This window comes from Emydura macquarii, unplaced genomic scaffold, assembly GCF_026122565.2.
Source record: "Emydura macquarii macquarii isolate MOO-44397 ecotype Brisbane River unplaced genomic scaffold, CSIRO-AGI_Emac_v2 contig_705, whole genome shotgun sequence".
Lineage (NCBI taxonomy): Eukaryota > Metazoa > Chordata > Testudines > Chelidae > Emydura > Emydura macquarii.
Window position 1 is genome coordinate 11476227 of NW_027130842.1, and position 13055 is coordinate 11489281.

The 13055-nt window shown below is 40.8% G+C and overlaps 1 protein-coding gene across 4 annotated transcripts in view; it reads left to right on the forward strand.

Annotated features, from left to right (window-relative positions):
- PLEKHG1 (pleckstrin homology and RhoGEF domain containing G1) overlaps window positions 1-6966 on the forward strand; it is a 187458-nt gene extending 180492 nt beyond the window's left edge. For all 4 annotated transcript variants that reach the window (XM_067542403.1, XM_067542401.1, XM_067542402.1 and 1 more), the window contains one exon: window positions 467-6966. In XM_067542403.1, the coding sequence (XP_067398504.1) occupies window positions 467-1572 (1106 nt within the window). In that variant the 3' untranslated portion in view covers window positions 1573-6966. The remainder of the gene's footprint in view (window positions 1-466) is intronic.
- Window positions 6967-13055: the final 6089 nt, after the last annotated feature.

The window sequence follows — 13055 nt, forward strand, 5'->3', positions numbered from 1 at the left end:
CTGAGAATGTCTGAGCTATCAAAATCTGTAGATAGAAGAAAAAAAAAAATATATATATATATGAAAGTTTTCTTTTTAAGAAGAAATAGATAGTCCAGCAACTTTGAAATGTTGAACTAAAAAAAGAGAACCACATTGCTTGATATTTAGCAGTAGCAATGTTTTTAACAGTTACGTACATAATTTATCTTTTCATAACTAGAGATCATATTGATGCTGGCATCTGACTCCCAGAATGCATGGTGCATGATTGTTCACTGTTTTGTCATAAAACATTTCACGCTTGTCAATTTCATGTATTAGTATCATGAATGATGCTGTACATGTCACTGAACAAAGTTGATGTTTTAAATCTTTGTCCTGACCATTGTAAAGTGTTAGTTTGTCTGAAACTTTAATTTGCGTGAAAGTTGTGTTTTATACAGTGGTGTTTAATTTTGACAAGTTGAATATTTATTTTCTCCAGGTGCCAGAATTGCTGAATATTCACAACTTTATGACCAGATTGTGTTTAGAGAGACTTCATCAAAAATGCAAAAGGATACATGGGCCACCTCTCAGAAACCATCAGCCTTAAGGTATTCATCCCCAGTGGCAACATCTCCGCTTCATTCTCAGTTAACTAGTGAACGCTTAAGGGCAGAAGACTGGCTTTTGCATTCTACATACAGTAATGGAGAACTAGCCGATTTCTCTTCCTGGCCTGAAGTCCAAGATCTGAAGCCAAAGAGCTCCCCTATAGAGACAGGTACAAAAAGCAATCCAAGATCATTGCCATCAGCTTGCTCAGTGCCTTCCCTTCAGATTTCTACACGTCTGCATGTCCCAGCACAAAGGTGGAGTGCAATTATAAGTCAGCCTAACAAAGAGAATTTACAAGATCACATTTATAACTCACTAGGAAGGAAAGCAAACAGTACAAAACCCCAAGTGTACAACAGGTCACAGTCCTCTTCCTCAGTTGTGGTCAACAGGTCTGAGGAACCAATAACCTACCCAAATGAAATGGTCAAGAAACAGCTGTATTCAAATAGAAACTTTAGATCTGACAGCAACCAGGAGTCTGTGCCATGTGCTGCTTCAGGATTCACAGTATGTGATGTGAAGAAGAAGTTCCCTGAAAACTGTTCAGATGTGATTCTGCAAGACTCTCAAAAAGTTCTGAGAGTAAACAGGAACTCACCTATAAATGCACAAATAGCTACACAGAACTATTTTTCTAATTTCAAAGATACTGAAGAAGGAGAGGAGGATGACGACGATTATGTTGAAATAAAATCTGAAGATGAGGGGTCTGACTTAGAGACTTCCCAGAACCGGACAAAGAAATCAGACCCAAAGATAAATAATGTAGACTTGGCTTCTTCTGAGACTCTCTGTAGTAAAAGCATGTCTTGTACTCCTGCAAAACCAGTGAATAGCAAACTTGCCCTTACCCCTTACCTGACTGCATACAATGACTCAGATAAACTGAATGACTACCTGTGGAGAGTACCATCTCCTAATCAGCAGAATATTGTCCAGTCTTTAAGGGAAAAGTTTCAGTGTCTTAGCTCAAGTAGCTTTGCTTGACACTTTCAGTAATTTCTAATTGTACTGCCTTAACATGTCAGAGTATACATTAGTACAACCAATACTGGCATCATGTATTTTAATAATGTTTAGACATCAAGCACTGTATCAGAGTAATATTAGGAGATGTAGATGTGCAATGTACCTTTTTTACAGTACAGAACGTTAAAGTGGCCAGGTGTGTACACTCTGGGATTAAGATCTACTTGTATATTTATAATGCAGACTGATTTCTCCTAATCTGTCTCATTTAACCTTGCATATACTTTCCATCTCCCTTCTTTCTCCTCTCTCTCCATGTGGAAACCTTAGCACTGGCTACTTACAATAGTCTGAATACTGAGTCCAAAAATGCATGTAGAATTACTGTAATTGCAAGTGAGTACTCAGGTGAGCATCTAGCCATCTGAGTATGCAAATACCAGATTTCGCACTTGTGGGAATTGCACCAACAAACTAGATGTGCAATTGCAGATACATTTTTGTACATGAGCTTTGGAAAATCTGTCTCCAGGTCTGTGGGACCAATGCATAAAACACAATATATACTATTGCTTTAGAAAATAGAATTATTACATTTTAAGTAAATTTGAGCCCAGTACTTGTGAATGGTGCCAGATTGATAACCCTGTTGTCTGAAGACATTGCCCTTACTACAGCTCCATAACAGCTAAAGCACAGGCAATGGCAACTTTCCCTATACAAGCCTGGCAGAGAACCTGCAAAACAGGACTGAGGCAATTAGCTTTAGGTAGTGAGAAGGTAATTCAGTTTCTAGGCCAATTCAACATTTGACCTTGTGGAGATTGCTGTATAGGGTCTAATTTAATGCCTATTGTGATTGTGGTGTTTGTAATATGGACACCTTTCTATTAAGAGCAAGACCATCCATAGCAGATAAATGTAAATTGTAAGTGAAAGCTCTTGGCTTTTCTAGTATTTGTAAGATGACGGGTTCCTTTGGATGCATTTATAGGTAATGCAATCTTGTCATTCACTACCAAATTTTCATGAATGTAACTGGGCTTCTTGCAATCTGATCCCCCTTTAGTTCTGAACATACTGTAATTCTCAAAACATCCATTGTCAAAACCTAATTTAAAGTAAAAGATAAAATACATTAGAAATGGTGTCATATTCATACATTTTCATTACTGATAGTGTCCTGCAGCTAAGAAGATTTTTTTTAAAAGACCCTCTGAAATAAAGTGTACTTTTCTTTATAAGAATAGCAACATTTCTATCTTGAATATCAGAAACATTAAAAGAAGCAAATATGTTATGTCAAAAGTCATTATCTTATATCATCTTAAGGAAAGAAATACCTTGAGTTTGGATTCACATTGACTTTGAGGGCCTAATTCAACTCTCATTAAAGTCCCAATCCTCTGTTTTTGGCAACTTTACTTTTTGATTAGCAGCTATCTGTGAACAAACAGGAGAATAAGTCATGTAAAAGCAAAAATCCTGTTTACATACATACATACATATATATATATATATATATATATATATATATCTATATATGTTCTGAGTAATAAATAACAGGAGTTGGAAGAGAAATAGAGAGAGCATGATGTATCAGCAATTTTTTTCCTACAGAGAAAGGGTTTTTTCAAATTTTTCACTAAAGTATCAGTTTCTTCTTTTAAGGAGGAATATGTGGAAAGATCTCTTCTCTCTCTCAAATCAGTAAGAGAGACCCACTTTAAAATATTCTCTGATACCTAAGCTTTTGTTGGTCTAGCTTTTCCACTACCTTTTATAAATAAAATGACCTATACAGTGATAAGGATGAAAATGTTCATTTGTTGTACAGACCAAAATGGAATATCTGGAACTAAATATCTTTACCTCTTATAAACATCATTCTCAATGTTTGATCTAATTCCACAATGGGAGTGGGTGGGTGGGTGTGAGACAGACTGGTAACAAATGCCATCGTGTACAATTTCAGGGAACAATCATTCTTCCCTTCACACAAAATAGGGGTCCCCCTCACCACCACCCTTAATCTCCTTTCTGTTCCTGGCAAAATTTATCTATTTTTCCTCTCTTTCTGATCACATAAATCATGCAACACTTTTTTCCAAAGCAGCTAAAAATGCTAATGAGCCATTTATTTTTCAGTTGGCATACTGAAAACTCTGGAGATGGGACTTTTAAAAATACTAATTCTCACTAGCTGGAAAAGGAGATAAGCCTGGCTTTAGCCAGTAGGAATCAAAATTGAGCTTCTGAGTGGGGGAAAAATACCAGTGGAAGTACAAACATTTAAAAATCTGTCCACAATTTTGAAGTCCTCCTGATGGGAAAGCACAAACTACTTTTATGTTACTCCATCAGATTCTCTCCAGGGTCTATGCAGGAAAAAGTTAGTGTAGCCATCAGCTCAGAGCCCCCAGCACCGACAAGTCTGCTGTAAGGGTGTGGTTGCGTGCAAGATATCTACAACCCCCTGCCACACCGCCAAGATGCAGAAAAATTGGCCACTGCCCCCACCAGCCTGGTCCCCATCCCATCCCTTTCACCTTTCAGGTATTCTCCCCACAGTGCACCAGCAGCCTCCTTCCCCTTGCACAGGCGGCAGTGCAGATGAAGGACTGTGGAGGCAGTTCAAGGTCTCTCTGCCTTTTACATTCCTAGCCTCTCACTGTTTTCCAAGTCCATCTGGCAGGGAAGGAAGCTGGCTCTGGGGCCTGGTCACATCCATATGCAGCTGGTGGGATAAATGGCCCCACAACAACAAACCCACTTGTCCCCTTTCTTCTATCTAGATGGAGGCTAGAGAATCTGGTTGACCTCAGAGCATGCCAGGAAGGAGGTGAAGGGGGAGCCAAGTCCTCCAAGGCAGGCCCGTCTCTTAAAGGGAGAGGCCCATGGGAAGTCTCTGCTGAGTATTTCCTCTCCCTTTACCCTCAGGGTGGGGGAGCAGCCCATTAAATTGTATCACTGGCAGGGTGGCAAACTTAATAACCGCCCATCTGCTGGGGCCTGCAGGAAATTTGCTCAGCTCCAAAATATAAGATGCTGGCAGAGTAAAGGGGCTTGACCAGGGCGACTGACGGAAGTGCTAATTAACTCATCCTTGCAACAGGTCTGGCCAATAGGGTGCTCCTATAATGTCTCTGACTGAACTTCAGACTGCCCTTCCTGCAAAGTTGAATCCCTTATATAAGAAGTGTGACCCTTGCTGGCAGTTAGAGGTAAAATTTGCACTTCCTGAACCAGCAAGAGGTGAATCTGGCTCATTGCACTTAGAAACAATGGTTCAAAAACAACAGGTTTTTTTTTAGATTCAGAATACATTCCATTCTTTTGCAAACGATACATATTATACTGGCTTCTGTGTAGCTCCCTTTATTTTCCTTGTTGCAGCGCTTTGGATTCTATTACTTGAAAACATTGTACTTAAAAGAAAGCCTAAATATGTGTACTGTACAGTCATGGATCTATCTTGTAAATCTGTTTTTGTGGTGCTTTTATATTTTCCAGATGAAGTAGATAAAGTGATACAAAGTTAAAGGTATTGTACTATATACATGGTCTTATTAATGTTCGGTTTCCACTAATAATGCATTACTTCTCTCAGTTACAAATCACAGTAGCCAACCTCATTATTTTAGAACTCAACTATTACTGTATAGGTTATTCTGAGATAAATCTGAAGTTGCCAGGGTATATATTCAATGGCTTCTGTTTTGCTGAGATGCAGATTTCAATTGTGCTTGTTGATTATGTTGAACTGTCTACTACACAAGTCTTTGCATTACTTAGGAATTTGTACATTGGGACTTTATTTGATCATTGTACCATAAGTTCCAGTTTTGTTATGTGCAAAGTCTTTTTGTTATAGTGGATGTTCTAACAGTAATGGGACCTATATCTAGTGAAACACAGGTGAGAAATAATGTACATATTTAAGATACTGAAATTTAGTAATGCCCATATTTATTTATATAGCTTGTAAAGTAATGTAAATATGAATAGAAATTAACATTTGTGTGTTAACTATAGCATATCTAGATTTGTTTAAACTATTAGATGAATTCTGTTTAAACTTTAGAAGTTAATGAAATCTCATGTAGTCAATGGAACAAACTGGAGAGGTAGTTATAACAATGTGTAACTGTTTCCAGGGATCATTTCATACAATTTTTAATTTTGGGTACTTTAAATTATTTGAGTTTGCTATTTTGGCAGACAGGCAGCTGAAATTGACAAGAAGACTAAGCACTGGAGACATTTTTGTTGGTAAAAGAACATTCATAGGTTTCAGCTCTTTCCTGAGTAAATGAGATCTGAAAAAAATAAAAATATTTCCTAGGCTCTACTGGTAGGTAGTTTGAGTTGTGCTGGCAGCTCCTGTTACAGTTTACAAATAAATAAATGACCAGTAACAGAAATAAGGAAAGTCAATACCAACTGCAAAATCATCATTAGAATGAAGTGCAGTATAATTGTTCTCATCGTGATTCTCATCCAAAAACATGTTACCAAGATATGGAAATACCAGTAAAAATCCATATTGATTTAACTTTAAATACTTGTTTGATAAATGAGTGGAACTGGAGATGCTGTACATCTCTGCAGAAAATCATTTTTCTGCATATTTTCTAGACTGTGTTAGACCCCCTCCAAACTCAATTAGCTTGCTGCTAGCTTATGTTGATGGGGGAGAGGAAGGGGAGAGGAATTAAGAACAAGTTGTCTCACGGCAAAGGTTAAAAAGTTAATTTTCTAAACACAACAAAGCTGAAGTGAGATATTTTCAGAATGTGAATTATCTGCAGCCTCAGGGCAACAAAAATGTGAATGGAATAAACATAGCAGCAATTCTGTAATACAGGTGGTAAAAAAAATTGATGTTTTTGTAGCATTTGTCTTTCTGTTGTTGCTGTCCCATAGATGGTTTCCTCCTCCCTTTGGGCAATAAATCCATCTTTTTAAAAGGAAATTGGTTTGAAAGAGAGGATTTATTTTCATCATGTAACATTGCTGGTAAAACTCTCATTTTACTGTATTGTTTAAGCCTCTGTATTTGTTGGTAGTACTTCCACTATGCTATCAGACAAAAAGGGTTGAAAAATTAAGTTACAGTACTTGTTCCAAGTTCAAATGTACATTTCTTCATTTCTGCGTACATATATATATAATATATGTAATATCTTGTTCTGTGGATAAGAGAGGGAACTTATATTGCACTTTTTAATTACTTGTTTTGTAAAGAATATGTAAAAATATATGTACATGTAGAAAACTTCTTAAGACAAGCTTTTCACCTTTTTGTTCTGCTTAAAAGCTGAGTTTAAAGTATGCCAAAACTAAGAAAAATGTGTAAATATGTGCTGCTTAGGGGAAAAAAGCAATAAATGCAAAATTTGTTTGCAAGAATCAAGCGGTCTGCAAAATAATAGTGTTTAAATGAAATGTTTATAGGACAATATTATCTTGTAACAGCACTCCATCCCTTAGTATATGTACAGCCACTGACTCCTCTGTCTGTGTATTACCTCCATCTCTAAACACTGGGGAGACTGGTCAGAACTAAAACTTTGGCTATAACGCCTTCTGATATTGTGAATATGGGTGACTTTGAATCCTTGGATCTAAAATCTCCCTTCTAGTTCTGGTTTGGATCCAAAACCAGAAAGAGCCTATTTTCTACTTCAAATCCATACTTGCAACAGTAGTCCATAAGACTTCACCATCATTGAAAAACCAAAATGTACTTCATGTGGTGCTCTGCCACACAGAGGCTGATGAACCTGCTACAGCTTTGGCTAAGAGACAAAGGGTCCTTTAACTTTAACTTTGCCATATCTACATTTATGGCAGCATGTGGAGTACACACACAGCATACACCCCTACCAGGGTATAAATAGTAGTGTAGATAGGAAGGCACTGCTTAGGCAAGTAAAGACACGCCAGAATCGTAGGGTATATATTGTACACATCCCTCTACACACCCAAGCAGTGCCTTCTGTCTACACTGCTGTTTTTAACAGGGCAGTGTCCCTCTACCTCCCCGCTACAGCAAAGGGTTCTGGCAGGGGGAGCCAGCAAGGAAAGGAAGCTTGAGTTGCTGGAGTCTTTCCCTGCCACAGGGAAGAAGTCCGGCAGCTCCTCCTCCTCCCCCCTCCCCCCCCGCCGCCGCCAACCAGAGCCTTTCCTCACTGCCTTACCCATTTCGGAGCCTTTCACTGAAATGTGGACGCAGCCTGTGTAACCCGTGGGTCCAACCCCCTGTACTGCCCCTCTCCCATGTGTATATAGTTCAGTGATCTTGTTTTATAGTAGCCAATAGAGACTCCATGGACTGGGCTTGCCCTGTCAATGTTATAATAAGGGTCAATAGGTTATACCTGTCAGTTGTGTTATACCCGGAAGGGATTTACATGTTGAAGTTAGATAGCCAATAGGAAAAGGGCGCAGCCTCTTAGGGGGGGACGTGTGCAGAACGGCTAGTGCCGTTTGCACAGTTTAGGGCCGTGCGTAGTGCCACGGTCAGAGCGGGAAATCCCGGCGTTCTGATTGGTCCTTAGGAACTCTGCCGAGCCTATATAGGACTCAGGCAAGTGGCAGTTGCTGCTGCCTGTTGCTGTTGCTGCTGCCTGCTGCTTGCTGCCTGCCGCTGCCTTGCAGTGCGCGTGAGTGGGTGAGAGGAAAATCTGGTACAAGATCGAGGATGAGAAGCAGACGAGCTAGGACGAGAAGAAGACGTGACCCGGAGGCAACACCATCCGGAGAAGAGAGAGCGTGAGACAGTCTAACATCAGAGACATTTGGGTGGCCCTTGGGTTTTACATCTGGGACCTTGGGTTCATCCCTATTCATTTATTGTGACCCTGTTTACCTCCCCCTATTAAATTGTTCATGTTTTCGAAGAACAGTGTGTCAGCCTATATTTTTAGCTGCCCGCAAGGGACACCATATCGCATGGTGAGAGGGGTACCTGCCCTCTGGATTGATAGCTTATCGTTCAGAGTGTAACAAATTGGCGACCGCGGCAGGACCCTCCAGTTAAAAATATAGTGGTTAGAGGCTGGATCCTCTAATCGCTAATTGAATTCGGAAATACCCTGTTTTATTATTTTTAAATAACCCTAACCCGAAAACCCTAAATTGAACTGAATAGGCTTGGAAGCCTTGGGAAGGCATTGCGCCTTAAGCCTGTCACGAGCCCGAAAGGCCGACAGAGCTGGGGATCGGCGGGACAGACTGCCCGACCGATTGGACCGACCTGGGAGAGGCCGAACACCTCCGGGATCTGGCGGGAAAAGTCTGGGGAGAGGCCGAAAACCTCCAAGATCCAGTGAGGGTGTAAGAGCGGTTCGGGACCGAAACTCCCGTGGACCCGGCATCCCGCGGTGGAACGGGCAAAGCACCCGAGCCGCATTGATGCGTTCCGGAAGGCCGAAAACCTTACCGTGGTAAATCGCCAGAGCAAAGGGAGCATGGACCGAAAATCCGCCCTTGGGTAAAGGCATCGTGGTACGCGAACGCCATTTTGGGATTATTCCCGCCTTGCACACACTTTCTAGGTTCGCCTCAGTGCGAGGGAAGCGCCATTTTGAATTTTGTGAGGGGTCACAAACCTCTTCACAAGGGCTTTCGCCCCACAGAGCGGTAACTAAAATGAGGCGAAAGCCGCCATTTTTGAATCGGCACAACTGCCATTCAGAACCGTTGGTAAGGACACACCAGTGAAAGGGTTAATCTGAGATTCTCGGGTGTCTATTAACAAAAGGTCTAAAGGGTGGTAGTGTCTAATAGATGGGCACTACAGAAATCAACATGAACATGGAGATGAAACAATCGAAGGAAATGAGCAGGAGAGAGCCGAATAATAAAACGAAATTCGAACGTGATTTTATTGAATTTGCAAAGGGGTATGATGTTTGGGAAGGTATTGATTTTGGGGAATCAGCCCCGATGCACGAATTAATTGGCCAGTGGGAGGAATTTGTTACGCAAAAATCTAAACCGAACAAAAAATTAAAGAAGAGATCTATGTTATATGGGTTGGTAAAGGTAATAAAAACTTTGGAAAATGCCAACTGTATCTTAAGGGAAAAATTAAGTATAAAAGTCACAGCACTTGCTGCCTGTGAAACTCAGGTGCGCAATCTAGAAAAATCAATAGAATACGGTAAGGCAGACCGCCGCAGAAATGAGGAGGGGGCTGCTGTTAGAGAATTAACACAGAGTAAACAAATAGAAAGGCTGGAGGCTAGGGAAGCCGCCACCACTAAGGTTTTAAAAACAAAGGAAAAACAATTAACCAAATTGACCGAAGACCTAAAAGATTCACAGGCTGCGGTCAAGAGGTTGTTAATTGAATTAAAGGAGGCTTCTACCTCTGTAAACCAGGAAAGCCATAAGCAGTGTCAAAAGCAAATGACACAATTACAAATACAGTTAAGGGAAGCAAGGGGACTCCTTAATAGCAAACCTAGTACAAACCCTATTAAAAAAGTAACTTTTAAGAATGATCAATACAGTTCTAACGAGTTACTGGTATCTGAGGATTATGATTCAGATTATTGTCCCAATTTTTGGAACAATGCTGATCCCTCAGCACCTATTGATCATGACAGTGAAATCCCTATTAATCCTCTGACCACTACTATAGTTAAAAGACCGGGGAGAGATGACATAACCAGGCAAGAGGTAAAGAGCTATTCCCCTGAACAAGCCAGAGCGATGGGAAAAACCTTGGGCCCTTTGAGCCAGGACACGGTTGTCAATTGGCTTGCTAGGGTGGGGGAAACCCTGTACCTTCAGGTGGATGATGCGGTGGCCTTGACTCGAGAGTGCATGGCTCAGGAAGAATTTGCCAGCCTCCCTACAGATTTACAATTAGGAGCTCTACCAAGTATGACGGACTTTTTAACGAGAATTCTGCAATTTTACAAGCCTGGATATAGTATAATAGGTCTCTTCTATAATGAGAGGCAACAAAATCATGAGAGACCTGAGCAATATATTTTAAGAAAAAAACTTCTTTACAAACTATCGGGAGCAAACTTTATGGACACTCCTGGTTTTCGTGAAGAACTCGTACGAGGCCTGGCACCTGCAATGAAACTGGCACTGAGCGCCATCGATCTTACGGAGCTTACATTGCAGGAAATTGAAGAAAAAGTAAGAACAGCTCACAATCTCCATGATGAAGCATATGGTAGAAGGCTGCCGTACCGTAGTATGCCTAATATGAAAGGAAGCAAGAACATGGGGGCATCTCCAGAAAACAAGTATGACAGAAATTTTGTAGACACCTACCGGCGTAAAGGAAACGTCAAAATCAATCAAGTGAACACACCGGCAGCAAACAAAGGCAAATACGGTAATCAGAAAACATACGATAATAGCCCACGGAGAAGCCACTCTCTGGATAGTAAAAACATTAAAAGGAGCAATGATGGACCAACCAACCAAAGATCCAGTAGCAACAATTGGGAAGAAAAGGCTTCATTGAGGAGAGCAATTTTCCAGCGCCTGCTTAAATATGAAGGATTTGACAGCATTAATGGGCTACCTCTACAAGAACTGATTTACCTCCTGAGTAAACATGAGACTGGCCAAGGTCCGAACCCAAGCGATAGAAAATCTCGACCCAACCTGCAATGAAGAAGCCGAGTCCCTCTGGCGCCCATAAAAGAAATCACCGAATTAGAAGAGGACCAGTGGGGGCGACCAGTGATAAATACCATCGTAGAGGGGGATTTCGGTAGCTATCAAACAAAGATGCTGGTCGATACAGGAGCAGCGGCTTCTGTGATTACTGATACTAACAATACAAATCAACGCAAATGGCCGATACAAGCATGGAGGCAATTGGAAGGTTTTAATGGTGGGACATCTTTGGTCCCCTTCACCAAGAAATTAAAGTACACCATTGGAAACATGATTGGATATGCGTCGTTCGGAATAAAAGATATAGGAGACATTGGAATTTTAGGAAATGACATCCTTACTAAACTAGGCATCATTATTGATATCCCTAATAGATGTCTATGGAGCCGAGGTGGTGATTTAGTCCCTTACCACATATCAAACACCTGTAGAATAAACACTATTAAAGGTCCAGGAGAATTAAAATTGCCAAATTGGGAAAAGGACATTAAGTATATTACACAACAATGGATTAAGGTGTTTTCCCTGCATAAATTGCAATGTAGGAAAATTAAGGAAATAGTTATGGTTGCGGGTCCTGACCCAAAGCCACAAAGGCAATATCAATACCCACTACAAGCACAGGCAAGTTTACATCATACTATTAAAACGTTAGCAGATCAAGGAGTCGTGGTACCGGTTAGTAGTCCCTGCAACGCCCCGTTGTGGCCGGTTAAGAAGGCCGATGGTACCTCATGGCGCATGACAGTGGATTATCGTGCTCTGAATAAAATTACACCAAAAATAACACCAGTAGTTGCAAAGTTCCCTTACATAATGTCTAAGATCAGTGAGGGCAACAAATGGTTTTCTGTCCTCGATTTGGGAAATGCTTTTTTTAGTATTCCCCTCCACCAAGACTGCTGGCATAAGTTTGCCTTTACTTTTAATGAGGAGCAATATACTTTTACAAGGCTCCCTCAGGATTTCACAATAGCCCCACTATATGCCACAAAAATGTGACTAAAATGTGGAAAGAATTTAAAGATCGAGACCACGTCATATCATACATGGATGATATTCTGATAATGACGAAAACAAGAGCTGACAACCTCAGCGTGCTGAACAATGTACTAAAAAGAATATACGAAGCGGGATTCATCATAAATCCTGAAAAGGTGCAACTGGTATCTACGCAAGTGACCTACCTAGGGGTGACCCTAGGCAGCGAAGGTAGGAGTCCAGATGCGCAACGGATCGAGTTGATAGGAAGATTACCTGTACCTACAGACGTCAGCGCATTAAGATCTTTTTTAGGCCTGACGGGTTTTTCAAGAGATTTCATACATCAATACTCTACTATAGCAAGGCCGTTATATAAATTACTGAAAAAGGACGTCGATTGGGAGTGGAGCAAGGACCAACAAGACGCATTCATCACTTTAAAACAGTCACTGATGCGGGCACCAGCCCTAGCGTACCCGGAACCGTCAAAACCCTTTATACTGCAACTGGGAGCTACAGAAGATAGCATAAGCGCCATTCTAGCGCAAAAACAGAATGAAGTTGAAAAAGTAGTAGCATATGCTTCACGCAATTTAACCAATGTTGAAGAACAATATTCAGCATGTGAAAAAGAGGTTTTGGCACTAGTATGGGCCCTAGCCCATTGGGAATACTTAATAGGACTCTCGCCCGTGGTATTAAAGACTAGGCACACTCCTACTAAATATGTGTTAACTGGAAAAATAAATAATGGAAGGATAAGCAGTCCTAGATTGGCCGGATGGACTTTAGCTTTAATAAATAGGGACATATCAACAGCTGAACCTAGTGCAAATGTATTGGCACCTTACGCATTACTC